The following is a 26,188-nucleotide window of genomic DNA, read 5'->3' as shown; positions in this document are numbered from 1 at the left end:
AGGATAATATAGTAGATGCTATCTATCACATGTTATCTACTATATTTACAGATAACAATGTAAAGAAATTAGTTTTCTCTAAATACAAATATGGATTTGAAACCAAAGAACAGTGAGTTGAGGAAGGGTTAAGTATAATATATGGCTGTTAGTGGAAAATTATAATATAAAATAATCCACATTAACATAGTCTGCTACATCTGTTCATTATTTAACTCTTGATAACTAGATGAATGGTTTTAAAATCTGACATTATTTTCAGAAATTGAGAGGAAATTACATTTTGTGAGTATCGTCTTAATATTTAATTTTCAGTATTTTAATCATAAAAAAGCACATTTATCACAAACATTAGGTTCTCTTCTAAAAAATAAAATTTTATTTATTTAATAAATATAAAGAATGTACTTATAATATTAGTGAATGAATTAACATACCTCTAATATACTCATTTTCATTTAACTAAGTTTTAAAATGCCTCTTCATTTATGTCATTTACTTAGCTTTTCATTTGTAGTATTGTGTGGTAGTAATGTGTCATAGTCTTAATTATAGAGATCTTAGGATAGTCTTACATTTTTTTCATTTTTTAATATCTCACACACTCCATTATATTGTAAGGTAAACGTTTCTCAACTCACATAATATTTAGAATAAAAGTGTAGTCTGGAGAAACTGCCTCAAGAATTGATACATAGTTAAAGTCCTGAAATAATATCTAATATGTGTTCTACATTTACTGCATTAATAAAGTAATCTTAAAATCATTAATAGTCATTTTAACATGTTATTTTTAAAAATACATTTTTATTAATTTAATATTTCATTTAATTTTTTTTGTCTTACAGCACATTTAAAGAACCTTGATATCAATATTCATGTTTTCTTGACATACCTTTTGTGGAATGTTAATAAAGTCTATGCATTCTGTTGTTTGTGATCATACATGCTTATAATCTAACAAGTTGGAAGTGAAGCAAAAAAGATCAAGAATTCAGAGACATGGTGAGTTTGTATCCATTCTAGGTTAACTATGACTTTTCCATTTCCATTATTCTTAAGACTACTTACAGTTATGGGGAAAAATAACCTTCTCCTGTGGTAGGTTAATAAATGGCATATGGGCCATATGCATCAATTTGCGGTGTTTATCACCTTTAAAATGTATTTTCTATTCATTTGTGAATTTCTAGCATGTGTAAAATGCATCACGACCATACCCATGTGTTCCCCAAAGAAAGTAAATGATTTTTTAAAATGTCTATTTAGCATATTATTTAGTCTATTATTAGGTAAACAAAGATAACATAAGAACAGAGGCTCCATGTAGATATCACATAGATTCACTTGAGACTGACACACTACTTTACTGTGCATTTGTTTGTTAAGATAATGTAGAAAAAATGAGAATGTTTGCCTCATCTAAATAAAAATCATATTTATAGTTAGACAAATTCTCAACTGTTATACTTTCAAAATTCTATTTATTTTTCAACTGAAATATAGTAAAATGACTTCCTACTTTTATCTAATCCCTCTTATATGATCTGCTGCCATCTTCTTCATGTCTTCTTTTTAACAACCTCTAAAATTTGTGCCCTTTAAAAATACTATTGTGGCATACAAATACAAAAATTTAAAAATACAACCTGCTCAGTCTGTATGTTATTGGATTATGTAAATTATATAAGGGCTGACCATTTGTTATTGGACACCTAGCTGGGAGCTCATGCCTCAGGAGTAATTCTCAGTCCCTCAGCAGTCATTATTTGCTTGTGGCTCTTTGACTTGGGGTGAGGCCCTGGAGAATTCCCTTTCCACATTAGCATGTCTATTGTCATCCTACTCATTATTTGGGCCTTGTTCAGGCAGCAATATTTCTTAAATGATATAGATATAACTTAGTTGTTGAAACTGTGTGGTTGCTGTTTCTATTATAATTGGAGTCCTCATAATTAGTCTATCTGGATATTTTAATTAATTTTTTGTAATGGTCTCAATTTGTAGAAAAGAATAGCTTCTTTGCCAAGGAGTGAGATCTAAACTTATCCATGGATTTAAGGATAGGCTTTTGAATTTGGTTAGTAGGTTGGAAGATATAGTACAGAGGTGGTAAAATACTTTCCTCTAAAACCCATTCCTAAACTAAACTTAAGTAGTTGGATTATAATGTGCATAGCTTTCCTCCTCATGCTTTAGAACTGCATTCAATTTCAAAGCTGGGGTTACTGCTGAAGTAGGAGGACCTTTTTTTTCTCATATATATATATATAATATATAATATTACATATATATATATAATATTACAAATGAATATTTTATTTTTATAAGTGTATCATGATAAAGATATAAAAGCTAAAACCATATAAGATAGTATATAAACTATATTTCTAAAACACATTTCAAGTTTCTTCTTGAAAACTTTGAGAATAATATAAAATTCATAACAAAATATGTATTTTTTTTTTCAGTTCAAGCATTGAGTTTATATTCTGCCAGTAGCCTAGGTGAAATGTTTATGGGATCTGACCTTAAATTTTTAGAAAACTTGGTGAGATGCCTTCACATTTTTGTTTGTTTATTTGTTTGTTTGTTTTTCTATTTTTTACAATGAGCAAAAAGTACATGTAATACATTTGTAACCTGGAATTTGTCAATGTGTTCTAGGTGTATAAGGATTGAGCATGACTTTTTTTTGTTTGTTTGTTTTCTTTTCTTTTCTTTTTTTCTTGGACTTCACATAGTCTGTGAGTTGTTTCTGAGGCAGTGCGAGCCTCTGGGGTTAGCATTCCACTATCAGTGACTGTATATTGTGTCTGTTCTTTTGTGACTGGGTTATCTCACTCATGATATTCTGTAGATGCAACCATTTTCTTAAGAATTTGGTTAAGTCATTGATTCTCGTGGCTGAATAGTATTCCATTGTGTAAATGTACCAAAATTTTTGTATCTATTTATCTATTGAAGGACATCTGGGTTCTTTCCCGCTTCTGGCTATTATAAATAGAGCTGCTATGAACATTGTAGTGCATGTACCTTTGTTGTATATTAAAGTGTCTCTGGAATATATGCCCAGAAGTGGAATAGCTGAGTCTTCAGTTAGTACTATGTCCAATTTTCTGAGGTATCGCCAGACTGATTTCAAGAGTAGTTGTATCAGTTTACAACCCCATCAAGTGGAGAAATATTCCTAATTCTCCACAACCTCTCCAGCATCTGCTGTCATCTGAGTTTTGGATCTTGGCCAATCTGACTGGTGTGAGGTGGAATCTCAGGGTTGTTTTGATTTGCATTTCCCTGATAGCTAAGGATGTCCAGCACTTCCTTAGATGTTTCTCAGCCATTCGATATTCCTTAATTGAGAACGATTTGTTTAGCTCAGTACCCCATTTTTTAATAGGGTTGTTTGATTCTCTGGTGTCTAGCTTTTTGAGTTCTTTGTATACCTTGGATATTAGGCTTCTATCTTATGTGGAGTTGGTAAAGATCTTTTCCCATTGTGTTGGCTGCCCTTTTGTTTCCTGTACAATGTCCTTAGCCTTACAGAAACTTTGCAATCTCATTAAGTCCCATTTGTTAATCTTTGACCTTAGAGATTGAGCCATTGGTGTTTTGTTCAGAAAATTTTCTCCTGTGCCTATGTGTTCCAAGGTTTCCCCTACTTTCTCATCTAATAGTTTCAATGTATCTGGTTTAATGTGGAGATCTTTGATCCACTTACACTTGAGCTTTGTACAAGGAGATAAGAAAGGGTCTATTTTCATTCTTTTGCATGCTGAGTGCCAGTTGGACCAGCACCATTTGTTGAAAAGGCTGTTCTTTTTCCATTGAATATTTGAGGCTCCTTTGTCAAAAATCCGGTGACCATGTATGTGAGGGTTCATTTCTGGATCTTCTATTCTATTCCATTGATCCACGTGTCAATTTATGTACAAGTACCATGCATTTTTCAGCACAATTGCCTTGTAATATAGCTTGAGGTCAGGGATAGTGGTTCCCACAGATGCTTTCTTGTTGTTGAAGATGGATTTCTCTATTCTAGGTCTTTTGTTATTGCAGATGAAATTGCACCTTGATCTTTCCACTCAATGAAGAACTGGGTTGGAATTTTGATGGGGATTGCATTGAATCTGTAGATTGCTTTTGGTAGGATGGCCATTTTTAAAATTTTGATCTTTCCAATCCATTAGCATGGGATATCTTTCCATTTTCTGTGATATTCTTCGATTTCCTTCCTTAGAGGTTTGAAGTTCTTGTCTTTCAGGTCCTTTACTTGCTTAGTTAGAGTCAAACCAAGGTATTTCATAGTTTTTGTGACTATTGTGAATGGTATCTTTTCCCTAATTTCTTTCTCCACATGTTTGTCCTTTGAGTATAGGAAGGCTACTGATTTGTTTGAGTTAATTTTGTATCCTGCCACTTTGCTGAACTTGTTTATCAGCTGTAGGAGTTCTCTGGTGGAATTTGTGGGGTCACTTAATTACACTATCATGTCATCTGCAAAGAGTGATGTTTTTACCTCTTCCTTTCCGATTTGTATTCCCTTGATCTCCTTTCGCTGTCTAATTGCTCCAGCTAGTACTTCCAGTACTATGTTGAATACGTTGCGGGATAGTGGGCAGCCTTGTCCAGTCCCTGATTTTAGTGTGATTGCTTCAAGTTTCCCACCGTTAAGTTTGATGTTGGTTGTTTGTTTGCTGTATGTTGCTTTTATTATGTTTAGGTATGGACCTTGGATTCCTTTTCTTTCCAGGACTTTTAAATGAAGGGGTGTTGAATTTTATCCAATGCTTTCTCAACATCTAGTGAGATGACCATGTGATTTTGTTCTTTGAGTTTGTTTATATGGTGGATTACATTGATGGATTTCCTTATATTATACCATCCCTGCATCCCAGGGATGAAGCCTACTTGGTCATGGTGAATGATTATTTTGATGTGTTCTTGGATTCGTTTTGGAAGGATTTTGTTGAGTATTTTTGCATCAATGTTCATAACTGAGATTGGTCTGAAGTACTCTTTCCTTGTAGGGTCTTTCTGTGGTTTAGGTACAAGGGTTTTTGTAGCCTCTAAAATGAGTTAGGTAGTATTCTATCTGATTCTATCTTGCAGAATAGTTTGGAGACTATTTGTGTTATATCCGCAATAAATGTCTGATAAAATTCTGCACTGCACCCATCTGGATCTGGGCATTTTTTGGTTGGGAGTCTTTTGATGACTTCTATTTTTTTAGGTGTTATGGGAGTATTTAGATGGTTTACTTGGTCCTGGTTTAACTTTAGGATCTTGTATCTGTCTAGAAATTCATCCATTTCCTCCAGATTTTCCAACTTTGTGGAGTATAGGTTTTTGGAGTAGGATCTGATGATTTCTTGAATTTCCTCAGTTTCAATTGTTATGTCTAGGAGTTCCTTCTTATTCCTTTAGATATACCTTGACATATTGATGATTGTGATTCAGAAGCATCATAGTGGAGTAGGATTTGGTTGGCACTCATCTTTCATGTTGACAACAAACTCCCGGTGTAATGAAATTCAATATTCAGAAAAGAGACTCTCAGTATATCTCACTATGATACTTTTTATGTTGCATGATTCAATTTAGACAAGAGTGCATCTTTTGTTTAATTTGATTTCTTCTGAATTCTCTAAAATATAACCATAAAAAATGACACTGTACTCTCATTTCAGATATTTCAATTATAACAAATATTAGAATGTGAAGAGAGTGCACCAATGTAGATACAAGGCATGTGGCTGGCTTAATGTCCATATTGTTCTTTATACACTGTGCAAGTATGTTCCTCTACAAAAGATGCTGCAACATTGGCATAAAATCTTTATGTACGCATGGACTGGTCTTCTACATCTTTAATAAATTTCTCAGGTTTTAGAAGTAAAATATTCTGTGTTTCATTTGAATTATTAACATTCAGATTTCTGCCATCTTTTTTTTTTTTGATACAACTGCATTATTTCTTCTCACAGATTTTTAAAATAAAGTTTCCAAACATATGTCTTACTGAATATGTGCTTGATACATTAACATAATGTGAGTAAGCAACATAATGCCATCTCATGTCCGTAAAATTAATTAAATAAATAATTTTTCTTTTTCAGTTTTGTGATATCACCAATTTTCATATGTGAATTTCTGGTACATCATCTTTTGAACCTCCATTATTTATTATTTTGTTTGTCAAGATCTCTCACTCGCATAAAATCAAAGTAAGAATATGCTTTTATGTTAATTCAGAGAAGGCACTAGAAAGAACCACTGCTGGTGTTCCTATAAGAAAGAATAACAATTTCATTGTTCGTCTAGTTGATTGCATGGAAGACTCATAGTTATTGGAATATCTGTCTCTTAAAGTCTAAGGTTAATTACGATTCCTTGTTTCTTTGATCTTATACTTGAATTTGAATGTCAGACAAATTAAATTGGAAAATTGCAATATATTTTTGAACAAGAGATTCAAAACGCGAAAGGAAACTTTTTTATTTTTCTTAGATTTTATGAGAACCGGATTATTTTCATTAAGTTATGGTGAAATAAAGTGAAATAAAAGTTAAAATATAATTCTTTCAACATAAATATATATATATATATATATATATATATATATATATATATATATATATATATAATGTATAGTGCTAGAGTATAAAATTCCTACTGAATTTTGTGAAAAATAACTTATCTGAAGGTAAAATATTTTTTTAGCTTTTAAACATATTAAAAATATAATAGGGGATGTATTTCTCCTAATATATGGTTTACCTTTTCTTCTATTGCTATATAGGACAGTACTCCACAAGATCTGCAAAACAATCACCCTTGGTCTTTTATACAACTCAAGGTTATAGTTTGAAAATGTCCTTTAATGTTTAATTCAAGAAAATCAAAATGATTTATAAGAGCTGATGCTGCAAAGTTACAGTATTTTATTCCACTCATACAAGTGGTTGTGTTTATAAACAAAATATAATAGATGATTTCTTAGAAATATAAAATAATTTAACATTTACTCGATTCATGTTACTAACCTACATCCTACATTTTTTATAATATTTGATTGTAAGTTGCAACACATACTTCAATGCATAAGAATACTTATCTCAGTGAAAGCAACATTATAAATATATAAGAAGTAATTTTTCATAAATGAAATTTTATGTAAAGAAAGGTTACATTGACTGTCTCCTTGAGAATTATGCAAAACCAGAGTTCTGTTACAGAGTTCATAATCTTGGGGCTTACTCAGAACGCAAAAGTTGAAAAAATACTGTTTGTTGTATTTTTATTGGTGTATCTTGCAACTGTAGGGGGTAACATGATAATTGTGGTGACCATTATGTACAGCCCTGCACTGCTGGGCTCCCCCATGTACTTCTTTTTGGCATTCCTATCCTTCCTGGATGCATGTGTCTCTTCTACTGTTACACCCAAGATGATTGTAGACTTCTTACATGAGAAGAAGATTATTTCTTTTGGTTGTTGTATGACACAACTTTTTTCAGTCCATTTCTTTTCAGGGACAGAAATGATTGTTCTAGCAGCCATGGCTTTTGACCGCTATGTGGCTATTTGCAAACCATTGCACTATTCTTCCATCCTTACCCGGAGGCTCTGTAGCATTTTAGTAGCAGTATCCTGGGTAGGAGGCTTCTTGCATGCTATCATACAAGTTATATTCACATTACAGCTGCCTTTATGTGGACCTAATGTCATTGATCATTATATGTGTGACTTGTTTCCATTGCTGAAACTTGCCTGCACTGACACTCATATATTTGTTCTTTTGGTGTTTGCAAACAGTGGTGCTATCTGCATCATAATTTTCTCCTTGTTGATTATATCCTATGGTGTCATTTTGTTCTCTCTGAGAGCCCACAGTTCTGAAGGTCAATGGAAAGCTCTTTCCACCTGTGGAGCCCATGTTACTGTTGTGGTTTTGTTTCTTGTTCCATGCATATTAATATATGCACGGGACACATCTGCATTCTCCTTTGAGAAAGACACACTTTTATTTGTCAATGTCTTCACACCATTGCTCAATCCTATGGTTTACACTTTCAGGAATAAGGAAATGATAAATGCCATAAAAAAATGTGGAAAAGAATAATAATGATAATTGTTAGATAGTAATATTGTTTCTATACTCTTTGTGAAATGACTCAATGTGTACAGATACTTGCTATGTCAAAATGTGTATATCAATTTTAATTTTTATAAGTCATGTCAGAATATTAGTATGAAAATACACTTTTCTTTTGTTCTGGTTGATAAGAGATTTGCAGAGTTCTGTTACAGAGTTCATAATCTTGGGGCTTACTCAGAATGCAAAAGTTGAAAAAATACTGTTTGTTATATTTTTATTGGTGTATCTTAAATATTTGCAAGAAATAAATGCAGAGGCTGATTTTCTTTATGCTAGCTAACATCTCAATAATGACACATAGAGACTAAGTTTTACTTAATCAAGGTTTACCAAAATAAATGGTCACTGATCTATATTTTAATCTTCTAAACTAATCTGGCTATCTTCCAGTCAAAGTTCCCATAATACTTGCATCTATGGTCTTTCACTCTCCAGCTCTACACTCATGATATATTGTCTCCTCCTACATCATGGCACAATCAGTCTTAGTCTTCTCTCTCCTTCTCCTTCTTCTGGCTAGTGAAAGTCCCATAATATCCTCTCTTCTGCCCACTCATTGGGTAATAATCTTTTATTGGCAAGGCAGAGAATAAATGATAAGCATTGGTTACACAAACTGGAGACAGAAAATTCTTGAATAAACATTAAAATTGAGTGTTCTCGTTGAAAAAAAATATGAGGGCAGAACATTCAGCCTTTTAATAACACACAAATTAAATTCACATACTGCAAAACAACATTATGACTCCAGAAAATAGCTCTCTCTGTTAACAATATGCATTTTGTCATGTAGAAAAAATTCACATGCAGCAAAATGTGTTCTTACAAAGAGATTATATTTGCTAAAGAGAAGCACCCTTTTCTGAACTGTGTTAAATAAATGAGGCTAAGTAAGACATCACACCACCCACAAATTGCTCCAAAATGAGAAAAACTGAACTTATTTGTAAGAATGAAGTATCATCTGATAATATACCAGGAAAAAAATCACTGCTTCTGGAAAGAATTATCAGAAAAGTGTTTCCAATTTTGATTACATAGAAAAACACATAGCTATGAACCAAAGAGTTTTGACACAGCATGAAGTGCCAGGCAATTTTAGCAGTATTGTACATATGGTAATGTATTTGCAGTCATGAATTACGTAAGATTGCAAGATTCATGGAGTATTGCCCTGATTTTCTGACAGGGACCAAATCTTAGCAAAGGGTAGAAGACATGGAGTCCCTCATGGAGCATCTAATAAGTCATTGCTAAAAGCTGTGAAAGTGTCACTTTCATTGCAATGGAGATACCAGAATACAGAGATTTTAGATCATGTGACAAAGGCAGAACAAATTGCAAAGCTTGGAGTAGAGATGGCTCATGGTGGTGTATTCCTCTGTCTCAGTCAGTTTCTATTCCTAGACAAAACATCATTGCCAAGAAACAAGTTGGGGAGGAAAGGGCTTATCCAGTTTATACTTCCTCGTTGCTGTTTTTCACCAAAGAAAGTTAGGACTGTATTTCAAGCTGATCAGGAAGCAGGAGGTGATGATGCAGAAGCGATGTAAGGATGTTATTTACTGGCTTGCTTTTCCTATCTTGCTTAGCTTCATTTCTTATATTATTCAAAATTACCAGCCCTGCAATGGTACCACACACAATAGCTTGTACACTTCATCAGAAATTGAGAAAATGCCTTACAGCTGGATCTCATGAAGGCATTTTCTCAAGGGAGATTACTTTCTCTGTGATAACTATAGCTTGTTTCGACTTGACACACAAAATCAACAATACAATCTCTGTGGTGGTCAGTAAATTTGGAGTAGTTGAGGTACTGAATCCCTACTGATCACAATCCTTTTCAACACATCAATGTTATAGGAACATGGATCAGCAGGATTAGTAAATAGCTCTACTGAGAATTTTTTTTCTTGTGTTTCTTCTGTGATTATTTTCCCTGTGTCCTCAATGCTCCCTTTTGAAATAGGACTATTTACATTATGACACTTTGTCTTCCTGACAAAACATAGCCACCTTGAATGTGATTATAATGTCTATGGATACCTGTGCAAGACTGACAGAGGTTTGGGACTTTCAACCATAAATCATTGATAAAGAAGAAACTCATGAGTACCCACTCCTCAGTAAGGAACTACTACTAACAGTCAAAGGTTCCAAAAAAGGGGGAATCATCTTCTTCAATTATATAACCATAGGGAAAGTACACATGACATGATAATCTTCTACTTATGATTCTACAAGAAATTCTAAAGTCATTGTGACAAAAACATAAGGCAGAATTATAGAAAGATTATTTGGAATAAGGTAGTCACTACCATGGGAAATGTTTTTAAAAAAACTTCAAATTATTCTTAAAGATCATGTAATAGACTATGACAAAACTCATCTATTACATTGGTATTTAGCAATTTCACCTAAAGTCTATATAGTGACACATTATCCCATCCAGCTTTCAACTGTCAGTTCCCTGATATAATGTCATAAAAAGATCATCAATGTAACCTCCCAAAGTTTTTTGTAAAGCAGATTTTTGATATAATAGAAGTGTGAAAACTTTAGCTATTCTAAAATTATAAAACATTGTATCTCAGCAACTCAAAGGCAAGAAAATGTTCAAACCAAATGGGAGTTTAAGATAAGTCTCAGAGGTAGATCCTCTGTCAAGAAAACCACATTAAATTCCACTAGCAATTAACAAGAGATTTTGTTTTTTTTCCTTTTGTCCTTATATAATTAAAATTGTAAGAGAAGAACATTGGGGACATTCTTTACCTTCACTCATGTATCTGCTAGTTTAGAAAAAATAATTTGCTACAAACATTGCCTTTTGGCCACCACTGAGTAGACTATCTTCACAGAGAATAAGAACTGGCCATTTTAGATATTTCAACAAAATATTATATGGTAAGACTAGTAAAGATACATTTTAATGATGTTTTTAATTATACAAAGGTACTTTATTTTGTGGCCAGGACATCACATATCTAATGAAAATGTTAAGATTTTTACCTCATAACTGGGTTCTTGGAGACATTATATACATATAGCTTATGTGTATTTCAGAGTTTATGACATACAGAGTTCAAGACATACAGAAGCTATTAAAATAATATAAAAACAGAAAATAACAATTAATTGTAGGAAATGCCTAAGTTCTCTATAAGCCAAAATGGTTACAAGTAAAGAACTTCCATATTTCTCTCCATCTCCCTTTTCCTTCTCTCCCTCTCTCTTCCTTCTGTCCTTCTTTCTTTTTTCTTTTCTCTGTTCCTTTCTTCATGCACCCTTTTAATAATTCTTCTTGCTTTCTTACTTAATAATTCTTTATCTTCCTTCCCTTTGATGTTTAATCTCTTCATTTTAAATGCAAATAAACACATTACATTTTTCGTCTTCATGTGGAAATCAAGTAGAGTAGAAAGAATTAATGCTTGGTTTTATATTATCTGTGCAATAATACTTTGCTTGATTTATAAGTACATATCTTCTATTGTGAGTAAATTCACTTTTCTTATATTTGGTTATAAATGTGGTGTTGCTTGATACTGTATAAAGGATATTGGTGAAGAGTTATGATACATTGAAGTGCTGTTAATTCCTGTTATATTGCAATCTATAGTTAAGAAATTGGAAGTATAAACAAAATAAGGTCACAAATTGAATGCTGTGAATTAAGCACACTTGATTTCTACTGACAATTAGGGTTCTGCATCAGGAAAGTCCTTGATGAATATAGGATATGCTTTAGTGCTTATAGTCATGACATGACTGCTTAACCATGTCCAAATCATCAGGACATGAAATAGAAGCTCCATAATCCATTATGAAGATGGTGGTGGTAATCAGGAATAATACATCTCTATACATTTCAGAAATAGCAAGGAAATGAAAGTAGATACATTTAGGAAACTGAGCAGAACAAACTAGGAGAGAAAGAGGGAGAGGGAGGGGGGAGGGAGAGAGGGAGGGAGGGAGAGAGTGAGAGAGTGAGAAAAATCATGTTGTGAAAAGGGTGTTCAATTTTACATAAAAAAATTCAAAGAGGGGAATGTGGGTAGACAGTATCATATTTAATTGTAGACATGAATTAACATTTTAAATATACAGAAAAACTGAATTTATATTAAAATTGGGCTATAAATAGAAGGAAAATCTTATTACTCAATTTTCAAATACACAAATAAACAAAACCAGTTTCAGTGTAATATGAAATGTTCACAGAAAAAAATAACAAACTGCAAGTTTTTGCTCAATGAAAGATAAATTAATAGTTCAATAGTTCTCACCTTGCTTGAAAATTGAGAAAGCCTAATGTAGATAAGGCTGGGATTAAACTCACAACTTACTTAGGACAGGCTTGAATTTTTTGTACTCTCTCCTCCATCTTCTAATTCTGTTATTAAAACATTATGCCATTATCTACAAACAAATCCATAATTTTGTGAAAATGTAATGTCCACTATCAGTTCCAAGGAATCTATGATAATGTTATTCTCTATCTTTGATAACTTACTGTATCCAGTTAGTATTTCCCAGATGTAAGATTCACAGTCTTAAACACTGAAATATGGGAAACCCACTATAGACCAAATCCTAGGTAAAGAATGGTTGCACATCCCTAGCAAATATTAAGTGTGAATAGCTCCTCAGCATTAGGAGGCATGGAAATTATCTTTCCTATTCATGCTGGCATCTCCATATGGCTGTCTTGATCTTTTTCAGATAATTGCAACTATTTTTATTTCATGAAGTTAATAGTTATACAAGTCTAGGGCATATTTTAGAGCACTCCTTCCTATACCCTGGTTATAACATTTCCTAATTCTCTACAATATTGTTCTCTGAGCACTGGTATTGGGGAGGAGGTAAATGTAACTGCCCCATGTAGTAATGATTTTCTAATCTTTAGCACTTCTTGTTTTTATCTAAATTTGTATTTATGCAAAAAGATAAAACAGGAAATTCTATCTTATCACTCACATGGATATACAAGTTTCTACTACACAATAAAATAACCAATAATTAAAAAATAATTAAAATGTATTTACACCATTTCTTCTCTTTTTCTTCTTTCAAGTCCTCCTATCTTTTCTCTCAAAACCCCATGCTGTGAACCATTCTTAATCACTATGGGGTTTGACTGCAACATACTCAAGCAGGTATACTATGACCTGTGACTTTGCATTATGTGCAATCATTTGTCTATCCTGTTTCAGATCTCATAAACCTTATGTATAAGCATTTAAGTAGTTAATGAGTATGTTTTATAGGAAATTTGTATAAATTTCTAGCTATTGTTTTTCTTAGAATGGTACTTACAAGACAAGGTTGTATTTTTATTTATTTTAAATACATTTATTTATTCATTTTTATTTTAAATGTTTTATCTGTGCATTCATATGTACTTGCCTCTGCTTGGTGCACACACACAGTTCAGATGATGATGATGATTCTACTTGAATTTAAGTCACCGTGTGTGTGCTGGGAATTGATCTAGGTTTCCTGGAGTAGTGTCAAGTGCTTTGAAGTATTCTGTTCAAGTACTTGTCCTCTCCCACACAAGTTTTCAAAATTGAAAAGTAATTAAGTCATAAGAGTGTAAATTATATTCGAGTAGTTTTCCATGGTGTTGTGGAAACTAAATTTCTCAAAGAATAAATTTGTATTTGTTTTGCATGTCAGACATATTTTTTTAGTAATATTCATATGTCGTTGAATGGTACAACCTTTAATCTGTTCAAATTTTCAATATTCCTTGTTCACACATGATCAAAGGAAGAAGTTTTAAAGAGAGAATAAGACTGAAAAAAAGACTAACTGATGTACTTACTGAGAAAAGCACCACAACACAAAACAGAACAAAATCCATGTTGATCATATTTTATGGTTTAAGCTTTTCATTTTCATTTATAAACTTTCATTAAAAATAGTAACAATAAATTATTCCTTATATTAATGACTAGGATTCTGTACTGAGCAGTCAGTATCTTTGCATTAGTTTCACTTAGGTCTCATGACATAACTGTTTTCTAAAATGTTGATATATAAGTAAAGTTTCTCCGTCTGTTTGATCTTTGACCCACTGGTTAATCTTGTTCCTTTCATCCTCAGAGGCATGCTGAAAATCCACAGCAGCCAAGTCAGCATCATATATTTTATGGGTTGAAGCCAAGTACTCAAGAAGCAAATTGTAGGTTTTCTCTCCATACAATCTGTTAGCAAGTTTCAGAGTGTGAGTTGCTTGACACTTGGTCACTCCCACACACTCAGGTTTTTAAATTGTGAATGATTGACCTCAACACAAATGAAATTATAGAGAGCTTGGCTGCCTCCTGAGAAAGACAATGGCTAAGAGAGAAGAAATGCTGAAAAGAAAGATGTTTCCTGTGGAGCTACTATCATTCAGGATTTGGAACAGCTCCAAAGTAAAGAGGGTATTGGCTGAACTTAGCTGCTCTGTGGTGAATGCTCCTCTGTAGCAGTTCTTGTGCCACTTGCTAGAGACATAAGGAGGAAGCTCCCAGGGCCTGCTGCAGTCTTTATTCAGAAAGAATACTGGCAAGCACAAGCTGGAAATAGAGGCTGTTTTTCCTCTGGTGAGTGCTTAAAACATAGCTTGCTGGGCTGACTGTCCTGATAGTGTCCCCCATTAACAGAAATGATCAGGTGGCACTGGTGACACTCTTTGGTTCTGCTGTCCTTAAAGTCTTTGAAGTTACATCAACATAACAAAGTCTCAGATCTGTTGATTAAGGGGGGAGCAGTGTGGCACATTCTCCTGGATTTCAAGTGGTGCCACCACAGAACTATTACTACTGGAGTCAGAGGTTGTGTCACTGCAAAGTTCCCACCAGAAAGGTGTTTTTCGGCCTTCTTCCAAGAATTCTGAACAGGGGTGGTGTGTGTGAGTGTGTGTGTGTGTGTGTGTGTGTGTGTGTGTGTGTGTGTGTGTGTGTGTGTGTGTGTTGTGGACAGCATGACTGAACTTGTGCTAGTGAATGCCTTTATTACAAGAAAATGTGGGAGAAAAAATTTATGATACAGGACAAAACCGATGCATCATTCTGACTGAATAAGAAAAACAAAAACAGTGAAGATGACACATCAAAAGAAAAATATTCTACTTGGTACATTTCAGACTTGAAGTACAGGAAGTGCAGGAGATATCTTGTCAGGGTGAATTACTTAGCATGGCCATTATGCTGCCTGAAGACACTGAGTACCAGTCCATAGATTTTGAGCAGATTGGATGACAGTTAACATTGGACATACTTCATGAATGGACCAAACATAAGAACTTGAGAAATATTGATATCCATGTCAAAATTGTCCAGGTTTAAGAAGGGAAAGAGCTACATCCTGAACGCCAATCTGGGCTTTTCAGATCTCCAACAGAGGCAAAGGTGATCTATCTGTCATGTCAGAAAATTTAGAGATCTTTTCATATCAAAAATTATACATGAGTACATTGTTGAAGCGAATGAGGAGGGAACAGAGGCAGCCACTACCATGGCAGGCATTGTTGTTTGCTGGTCGCTGAAACCCAAGGAAGAATTCACAATGGACCATCCATTCCTTTTTCTTATTTAGCTTAATCCCCCAGTTAATGTGCTCTTCCTTGGCAGGGTTTGTTTTGCAGCAAAGAAGGAAACTTAAAAGATCCAAGGCAAACCTTAGAATTTCATTCCCTGAGATTTTAATAGTGATTATTTTCATTTTTCCCTGACAGCAAAACTACTATCAAAAAACCAAAATGAAACAAAATAACAAAAAAGGAAAGAAATATAAGTAAAATTTTAACTTTTTAATATTTGTATCAAATGTAACAACAGACTTTGCTCCACATCACTTTTCTTTCATAAAGTTTAGTTTAGTTCATTTTAAGGTTTATTCCACTTTATAGTTTGAAATACAATTTAAAACATAGCCTGCATTCTGAAGTGCTTTTGTTTTTTCTTCCCTTAGGTATATAAGATTCTATGCTCCCTTTAGTTTTTGCATATCCTGAGGCACTGCCTCATTAAATGTTGATGAAAGACACAATAAACTATAGCACTTTCTATTTTGGGTATTTGATTTTAAATATACTTAAATGCTGCTTTTCAAAATGTCCCTTGAGAATTATGAAATGTGAAACTTAAAAGTAAACTATTCTTTTTTTCTAGCATATATAGTCTGGTTCTTCTACAATATTTGAAATGTGAAAAGTATTCAATAATTTGTTTCTATCTGACCTGATATGGACCTCTGCCCTTAAAATATTCCAATATTCTGTTTCAAGGGTAATAAAAGCCAGTGAAAGTAATTTTGCCAAAGGAAGGACATTTTTGTTGATACAGGTAATATACAATATATGATCCAATACATTTTCTTCATTGCAGATTTACATCAATGGATTTTACTTCCAGAATCTTCTTCTGAGTCATACAAAACCAGACCTTTGTCACTGAATTTATACTCCTGGGACTTTCACAAAATCCAAAAGTTGAGAAACTCCTTTTCATTATATTTTTGTTGCTCTATCTTGCAACGATTGGGGGCAACATGATGATTGTGGTGACAATTGTTTGGAATCCTGCATTGCTGGGCTCTCCTATGTACTTCTTCTTGGCATTCTTGTCCTTATTGGATGCATGTGTCTCCTCTATTGTCACACCCAAGATGATTATAGATTTATTCTATAAGAGGAAGACCATCTCCTTTGAATGTTGCATGATACAAGTGTTCTCCGTCCACTTTTTCAGTGCTGTGGAGGTGATCATTCTGGCAGCCATGGCCTATGACCGCTATGTGGCCATTTGTAAACCCTTGCACTATTCTTCTATGATGAACAGAAGGCTATGTGGCATTCTAGTGGGGATAGCCTGGGCAGGGGGATTTTTGCATTCTATCATACAAATAATATTCACTTTGCAGTTGCCCTTCTGTGGACCCAATTTTATTGATCATTTTATATGTGATTTGTTCCCATTACTGAAGCTTGCCTGAACTGACACACACATATTTGTCATTTTGGTGTTTGCTAACAGTGGGTCTATCTGCATCATTATCTTTTTCTTTTTGCTTGTTTTCTATGGTGTCATTTTGTATTTGCTGAGAACCCACAGTTCTGAAGGGAGACTTAAAGCTCTCTCTACCTGTGGGTCTCATATTACTGTTGTTGTTTTGTTCTTTGTTCCTTGTATTTTAATATATGCACGACCTACATCTCCATTCTCTTTGGAGAAAAATGTATTTATATGTGCTGATGTCTTGACACCATTACTCAATCCTATAATTTACACTTTCAGGAATAAGGAACTGAAGAATGCCATCAGAAAAATGTGGAGAAGTTTATTAGTGTCTCCTAACACATATTGAAATAATTAATGCCTTAGGGTAGAGATATAGTTCTGTGGAAGAAACAAAACCTGCACTATGTAACTATAAGATCTTTTTCTGCATCCCCTTTGCTTAGGTTTATAGTCAAGTATGGCAGTGTGCTTTTAACCCAGTGCTGGTGTTTATAAGACAGGTGAGACATAGTTGAAGGTTGGACAGCTAATCTATCGGAGACTAGAAGTATTGGGTCCATCCACAGACCTTTTTCCTAGGAAGTAAGACAAGGTTAAACAGATGAGGATACTCAACTTGCTTTCCTTGGCTTTACTGTTTGTTTGTTTGTTTGTTTTATGCAATTCATTATTTATTTTTGCAAATTTACCCAAATGATGTTATCTCAGAAAAGATATTTTTTTTAGTAAATCTCATTTTAAATTTTGCCTGCATATAAACATATCTCACCAGCAGGGTGTTATTTAGTTTTCTGTAACATTTCAAATGCACTATTTCAGTAAACTATAAAGAAAAACATCAATAGACTTTGTATGATGGTTGAAATTAAACCCCAAACTTCAAACAACCTTCCTGCCCATGTAAGCAGATACCATAAAAGAAGAAGCTAGGTGACATTGTGCCTAGCTGGGCTTGCAGTTGCAGCAAAGACTGGGTAAGAGATTGTGGCTAAGTTTCTAAGAAAAAAGCAGAACCTTCTGAGATGAGATAAATTCACCAACTGCATATCATCTACTGAATGGATAGAAAGTTATAAATCATTGTGCATAATTCATCTGCTGTACTAACGTTATTTTTTTTTCTTTTACAACTTTATTTTTAAAAGATAGATGCATGTCCAGATTTTTAAAGGCTTTTGGCATAACACTATATAAGTATATTTTTCTTAGTACTTAATTTTTGCATAGTATGCATGGAAATCTTACTAGTCACAATGAGCATAAAGTACATGTAAAACAGAACATAACATGGAAACAGTCAGAGTTTTCTTGGTGGGTATAAATTAAACATAATGATTTTTGAATATCAAAAATTGCCACAAGGCTATATTTTTAGGTATTGGATTATTAATGACTTAAGGTCAAGGTTTACCACATTCTGAGTGGGTGCTATACACTAATATTTTTTCCTAAGAAGGACTGAAGATTTCATTATTTGGCCTTTGATTTTCTTGAGCTATATATGTACTATTAGTTGTTTCTGTGGTGTTCAGAGATTTCTGGAGCTAGTATTTAATTATCAGTGACTGCATATTATGTCTGTCCTTTTGTGACTGTGTTACCTTACTCAGGATGATATTCTCTAGATGCATCCATTTTCCTAGGAATTTCATAAAATCATTGTTTCTAATAGTTGAGTAGTACTCTGTTGGATAAATATACCTCAATTTTTGTAACCATTTATCTAATGAAGGACATCTGGGTTCTTTCCAGCTTCTGGCTATTATAAATAGTGCTGCTATGAACATTGTGGTGCATGCGTCCTTATTGTATGTTGGAGCACCTCTGGAGTATATGCCCAGTAGAAGAATAACTGGGTCTTCGGGAAGGACTATGTCCAATTTTCTGAGGAATCACCAGGCTGATTTCCAGGGTGGTTGTGCCAGTTTACAACCCCAACAACAGTGGAGGAGTGTCCCTCTTTCTCTGCATCTTCACTAGCATCTGCTGTCATCTGAATTTTTGATCATAATCATTCTGACTGGTGTGAGGTGGAATATCAGCATTGTTTTGATTTGCATTTCACTGATGACTAGGGATGTCGAGCTCTTCCTTAGATGCTTCTCAGCCATTCCATAATCTTCATGAGGATTTTTTGTTTAGCTCTGTACATCTATTTATTCATAGGATTGTTTGATTCTCTGGTGTCTAACTTTTCTATTTCTTTGTATATATTGGATATTTCACCTCTATCAGATGTGGGGTTGGTAAAGATCTTTTGCCAATCTGTTGGCTGCCGTTTTGTTTTCTTGACAGTGTACTTAGCCATATAGAAACTTTGCTATCTCATTAAGTCGCATTTCTTGTTCCTTGGTCTTAGAGCACAAGCCAATGAGGTTCTGTTCAAGAAATTTTCTTCTGTGCCTATGTGTTCTAAGGTTTTCCCTACTTTCTCTTCTAATAGTTTCACTGTACCTGGTTTAATGTGGAGAACTTTGATCCAGTTGCACTTGAGTTTTGTATAAGGAGATAAGAAAGGGTCTGTTTTCATTCTGTGTGCTGAGTGCCAGCTGAGCCAACACCATTTGTAGAAGCTGTCCTTTTTCCATTGAATGTTTTCAGCTTATTTGTCAAAAATCAGTTGACCACATTGTGAAGGTTTATTATTGGCTCTCCTATTATGTTCCATTGATCAACCTGCCTATTTCTGTATCAGTACCATAAGGTTTTTAACACAGTTGCCTTGTAATATAGCTTGAGGTTAGGGATGGTGATTTCTGTGGATGTTTTGTTGTTGTGGATTAATTTCGATATTCTATGTTTCCTGTTGTTCCAGATGAAATTTCGAATTGCTCTATCCAACTCAATGAAGAATTGAGTTGGAATTTTGATGGGCATTGCATTGAGTCCATAGATTGCTTTTGGTAAGATGTCCATTTTTACAATGTTGATTCTTCCAATCCATGTGCATGAGAGATCTTTCCATCTTCTGAGATCTTCTTCAATTTTCTTATTCAGAGATTTGAAGTTCTTGTCATACAAGTGCTTCACTTGCTTAGTTAGAGCCATACCAAGGTATTACATATTGTTTGTAACTATTATGAAGAGTATCTTTCACCCAATTTTTTCTCTGCATGTTTGTCCTTTGAGTAGAGAATGGCTACTGATTGATTTTGTTAATTTATATCCAGCCACTTTGCTGAAGTTGTTTATCAGCTATAAAATCCTCTGGTGGAATTTATGGAGACTCTTAAGCTTACTATCATGTCACCTGCAAATAGTGATATTTTTATATCTTCCTTTCTGATTTGTATGCCTTCGATTTCCTTTTACTGTCTAATTGCTCTGGTAAGAACTTCCAGTGCTATGTTGCATAGGTAGGGGGAGAGTGGACAGCCTTGTCTAGTTCCTGATTTTAGTGGAATTGCTTCAAGTTTCTCACTGTTAAGGCTGATGTTGGCTATTGGCTTGCTATATATTGCCTTTATTATGTTTAGGTATAGACTTCGGATTCCTCTTCTTTCATAAACTTTTAACATGAAGGGGAATTGAATTTTGTCAAATGCTTTCTAAACATCTAATGAGATGACCATGTGATTTTTTTCTTTGAGTTTGTTTAAATGGTGGATTACCTAGATAGATTTTTGTATATTAAACCATGCCTGCATATCAGGCATAAAGCCTACTTGATCATGGGGAACGATCATTTTGGTGTGTGCTTGGATTTGTTTACCAGAATTTTGTTGAATATTTTTGCATCGATGTTCATAATGGAGATCGGTCTGAAGTTCTCTTTCCGTGTAGTGCCTTTTTGTGGTTTGGGAATGTGGGTTATTGTGACTTCAATAAATGAGTTGGGTAGAGATCCTTCTGACTCTATTTTGTGGAATTGTTTGGAGAGTATTGTTATTAGGTCATCTATAAATGTCTAATAGAATTGTACTCTTAACCCACCTGGTCCTAGGCTTTTGTTGGTTGGGAGACTTTTGATGATTTTTTCTATTTCTTTAGGTGTTATGGGATCATTTAGATGGTTTACCTGGTCCTGGTTTAACTTTAGTATCTGGTATCTGTCTAGTAATTCATCCATTTCCTTCAGATTTTCCAGTATTGTTGAGTATAGGCTTTTGTAGTAGGATCTGATGATTTCTTGAATTTCCCCAGTTTCAGTTGTTATGTCTCAAATTTCATTTCTGATTTTGTTAATTTGGATACTATCTCTATGCCCATTAGTTAGTGTAACTAAGGGTTTATCAATCTTGTTAGTTTTTTCCAAGAACCAGATCTAGGTTTTGTTGATTTTTGAATGGTTGTTTTTGTTTCTATTTGCTTAATTCTACTCTGAGTGTGATTGTTTCTTGCCATCTCCTTTTCTTCAGGGTATCTGCTTCTTTTTGTTCTAGAGCTTTCAGCTGTGCTGGCAAGTTGCTAGTGTATTCTCTCTCCAGTTCTTTGGAGGCATTCTGAGTCATGATTGTTCCTCTTAGTACTGCTTTCATTGCATCCTATAGGTTTGGGTATGTTGTGCTTTCATTTTCATTAAATTCTAGAAAATCATTAATTTCTTTCTTTATCTCTTCTTTGACTATGCTATTTTTGAGTAGTGCACTGTTCAGCTTCCATGTGTATATGAGCTCTGTGACATTTTTGTTGTCATTAAAGACCAGCCTTAGTCCATGGTGATCTGATAGGATTCATGAGAGTATTTTAATCTTTTTATATCTATTGAGCCTTGTTTTGTGACTGACTATATGGTCAATTTTGGAGAAAGTGGTATGAGTTTCTGAGAAGAAGGTGTATACTTTTGTTTTAGGGTGAAATATTCTGCAGATGTCTATTAATTTCAATTGGTTCATGTCCTCTGCTAGTTTTACTATATCATTATTCAGCTTCTGCTTCCATGGTCTGTCATTGATAATAGTGTGTTTTTGAAGTCTCCTACTATTATTGTGCGTGGTACAATAATTTTTTTGAGCCTTAGTTGGGTTTCTTTTATTAATATGGGTGCTCTTTTATTTGGAGCATATATGATAAGGATTGGGAATTCATCCTGATAAACTTTCCTGGTAATGAGTAAAAACTGTCCTCCCTTATCCTTTTTGGTAACTTTTAGTTAAAGATCTTCTTTATTCAATATTAGAATGGCTACTCCAGTTTGTTTCTTGTGGTCATTTGTTTGGAAGTTATTAATTTATTTTTTCCCAACCTTTTACTCTGAGATAGTATCTGCCTTTGTCTCTGAGATGAGTTTTCTGTATGCAGCAAAATGCTGGAATCTCTTTATGCATCCAGTCTGATATCCTATATCTCTTTATTTGGGATTTGAATTCATTTATGTTAATAGATATTAAGGCATAGTGGTTGCTGTTTCCTGATATTTTTGCTTTTAAAGGTAGAATTATGCCTGTGTGTCTTTCTTCTTTTGGTTTTTATGCTTAGGTATTTTCTTGCTTTTTCTAGGACGCAGTTTCCCTCCTTGTGTTGGCTTTTCCATCAATATTCTTTGTAGGGCTAGATTTTTGTCAGATATTGTGTAAATTTAGTTTTGTCCAGGAATATCTTGGTCTCTCAAACTGTGGTGACTGAGAGTTTTGCTAAGTATAGTAGCCTGTGCTGTCATTTGTATTCTCTTAAGGTCTGTATGATGTCTGTCCAGGATCTTATAGCTTTTATTGTCTCTGTTGAGAAATTGGGTGTAATTCTAATTGGTCTGCCTTTATGTTACATGACCTTGTTTCCTTACTGCTTTTAGTGTTCTTTTTTTGTTTTGAACACTTGGCATTTTGACTATTATGTTTCAGAAAAAAAAAAATTCTTTTCTGGTCCAATCTATTTGGAGTTCTATAGGCCTATTTTGTGCTCAAGGTCATCTTATTCTGAAGGGTAGGCAAGTTTTCTTCTACAATTTTGATGAAGATATTTATTGCGCCTCTTAGTTGATACTCTTTGCCCTCTTCTATTTCTATTATCTTTAGGTTTGGTCTTCTCATTGTGTCATGGATCTCCTGGACAATTTTGGTTAGGAGATTTTTGGTTTTTGCATCTTCTCTGAATGTTTTCTTTATGTTTTCAATGTGGTTTTCAGCCCCTGAGTTTCTCTCTTCCATCTCTTGCAGTCTGTTAGAGTTGCGTTCATCTGTGACTCCTGATTTCTTTTTTAGGGTTTTCACCTCCAGGGTTGTCTCTTTTTGTGTCTTCTTTATTGTTTCTATTTCCATTTTCAATTCCTTCATCTCTTTAATTGTGTTTTCCTGTATTTCTTTGAGTTCTTTGAGTAATTTTCATGTTTTCTCTTTAAAAGCATCTATTTGTTTTTGGTAGTCCTCCAGTACTTGTTAAAGGGAGTTATTCATTCTCTTCTCAAAGATCTCCATCCTCATGAATTCAGGTCTAAGTCTTCTTTATATGGCATGTTTGGCAATCCACTGCTTGCTGTGGTGGGGAAGCTCAGTTCTGATGGTTCCAGGTTGTCTTGGTTTCCATTGATTAAGTTCTTTCTCAACTTGCATATTTGGTCTTCATGTAGATCATTGGGCAATGGCAGTACCTTTATTGAATATGTTCAGGAACGTACACACACATTCACAAATACATACACACACAGAGACACACACACCCACACTTAGAGAGACCGAAAGAAAAAACAGAGACAAAGCAGACACAGAAAGACATAGGTGTGTGATAGAGAGACAGAGACAGGGAAATGGATAGAAAAACTATATGCATATAAGAAAATAACATAAAAATATATTTGTATGCACTATAAAAAGGAGTACAGAAAGGTTCCAAAGTCAGAGAATCAGGACATGTGCTGCTAGATTTTGTCTTCTGACCATTATTGGTAGGCACACCCATACCAGAGATAGGGCTGACTAAAGGACCCTGAATAATGAAAGCACCAGTTGACTTATATCAATGTGGATGGAGACAACTTCACAAGGGTACACCTCTAGGTAAAAATGTTAGAGTCAATCAATGTCTTCTGAGAGTACAAAAACAATATTTTTCCTGGGACAAAATGTCTTGTAAGCTATCCAAAACTAAATGTCCAGTCTTAATATATGTATTGATAGACAACATTACATGGACACACTAAATGTGTATGTGTATCATGTTTTATATATATATAGTGCTGTAAAAGAACAATTACAAAAGAAATAAGAAGTGGCCATGAACTTGAGATTAAGAAGAAGGAAGAGCTTGATTGATTTAAAAACAGACATAAATATAGTACCTGTTTAAAAATTCTCAAAACTAAATTTAAAATTAATAAAAACAATATTTACTTAGACATGCACTGCAAAATTTACTCATTTATAAATAGTTTATTTTAAGAAATTGAGTTAATATTAGGATTAAAATATTTTTTGAGCACAAACTTCTTGTGAATTGATTGTTCATTAATGCTATATGAAAATGAAGGGCATTTACATTTTATACTCATAACAATAATAAGCTATTGGAAGATATTAGAATGTTTGCTATTCATACTGTTTGTTAAACTTTCAAAAATATGAATTTAAAATTATGGTAAGAAAAACACTGAAACCAAACCAAGTAATAATGGGTTTCTCAGCATTATTGTGAGGTCTCAGAACATAGAAATACAAATAGAGATGCACAAATAGAACCTGAAATGTATGTAATTTTTGTTTCATTATTCTTTGTGTCAAGGAGCTATTAACAATTTTTACCTACTCCAAAAGGAAAGGTTAGTTTTATAAAAGTTGAGCAACTTAAAAGCTGACCACACTCATGTAGATGGCCACCTATTAAAAATATATGTGCAGCACAAATTGTTCTAGATAAAGTAGGGAGAAACACAAATTTGAGTTGGGTGAGTAGTGTAGCGTAAATGAATATATCATATTCAATACTCATTGCACAAAATTCTTAAAAGAATAATTGAAATGGGAACTTTCAGAAATATCATTAATGTAATGATAGGAATTGCATTGTGTATAGACATCTTATAGAAGGCAATATTGACATTTTACTTTAAATAATAAAATGGTTCACTATACTATTTCAAGAAATTGTTGTACATACTATGAGCTAAGTATGCTCATCCTACTCTATTAGTCCTGTATTATAATGTCTCCATTTTCTGAATATAAGTAGGCTCTGCCTTTATCTCCATATATGTAATGCATTTCCCTTAAAGGTTAACTTCTCTTTTTAAATTTTTATCATTTTTATCAGATATTCTAAATATTTACATTTCATATGTTATCCCCTTTCTACTCCTTTCCAATTCTCCTTCCCTTGTTTCCATGAAGATGCTCATACTCCCAACCAATCACTCACACTTGATCTCCTTGGATTTCCAGTACACTGGGGAAACCATCCTTCACTGGAATAAAGGCAACTCCTCTCATTGATGCTGGACAATGTCATTCTCTGCTACATATGTCGCTGGAGCCATGGATTTCTTCATGTGTACTCATTGGTTGGTGTTTAATCTTTAGGAGCTCCGAGGGGGTTGGTTGGTTGGTATCATTGTTCTTCCCATTTGGTTTTAAACTATTTCAGTTCCTTCAGATCTTCTCAAGCTCCTCCTCCATTGAGGTAACTGTGCTCAGTTCAATTATTAGCTGCAAACATCTATATCTGTGTCAATATAGATCTATCGGGGCTTCTAAGGAGACATCCATATCAGGCTCCTGTCCATAAACACTTCTTGGCATCAGGAATAGTGACTGGGTATGCTGACTGCATATAGCGTAGATGCCCAGGTGAGGCTGTCTCTGGATGATCTTTTCTTTAGTTCTTGCTCCACTCTTTATCTATGTATTTTCTCCTGTAAATATATAGTTCCAGAGCTTTCCTGTGTATGGCTAAGATGTTAGTGTATACTATCTCTAGTTTCCTTTTGGAAGCACTCAGAATTATAGGCTGTTCACACTGCTTCTATTGTATCCCATATGTTTGGGGATGTTATATCTTCATTGTCATTAAATCTAAAAAAAAAAAATCTTTAATTTCTTTCTTTATTTCTTCCTTAACTGAGTTTTCATTAAGTAGAGCA

At 33.9% G+C, this 26,188-nt stretch overlaps 1 protein-coding gene across 1 annotated transcript; it reads left to right on the top strand.

Moving 5' to 3' along the window:
* Positions 1-7,213: 7,213 nt before the first annotated feature.
* On the top strand, positions 7,214-17,527 carry LOC308429263 (uncharacterized protein; the record flags this gene model as incomplete). Its single annotated transcript, XM_080927992.1, is given in 5 exon segments — positions 7,214-8,102; positions 8,105-8,136; positions 14,279-14,357; positions 16,590-17,152; positions 17,156-17,527. Coding segments are annotated over 5 exon segments (1,935 nt in total).
* Between the last annotated feature and the right edge of the window lie 8,661 nt (positions 17,528-26,188).

This window comes from Micromys minutus (genome assembly GCF_963924665.1).
Source record: "Micromys minutus genome assembly, chromosome: 13".
NCBI lineage: Eukaryota > Metazoa > Chordata > Mammalia > Rodentia > Muridae > Micromys > Micromys minutus.
This window is presented reverse-complemented; position numbering and strand designations above follow the sequence as displayed.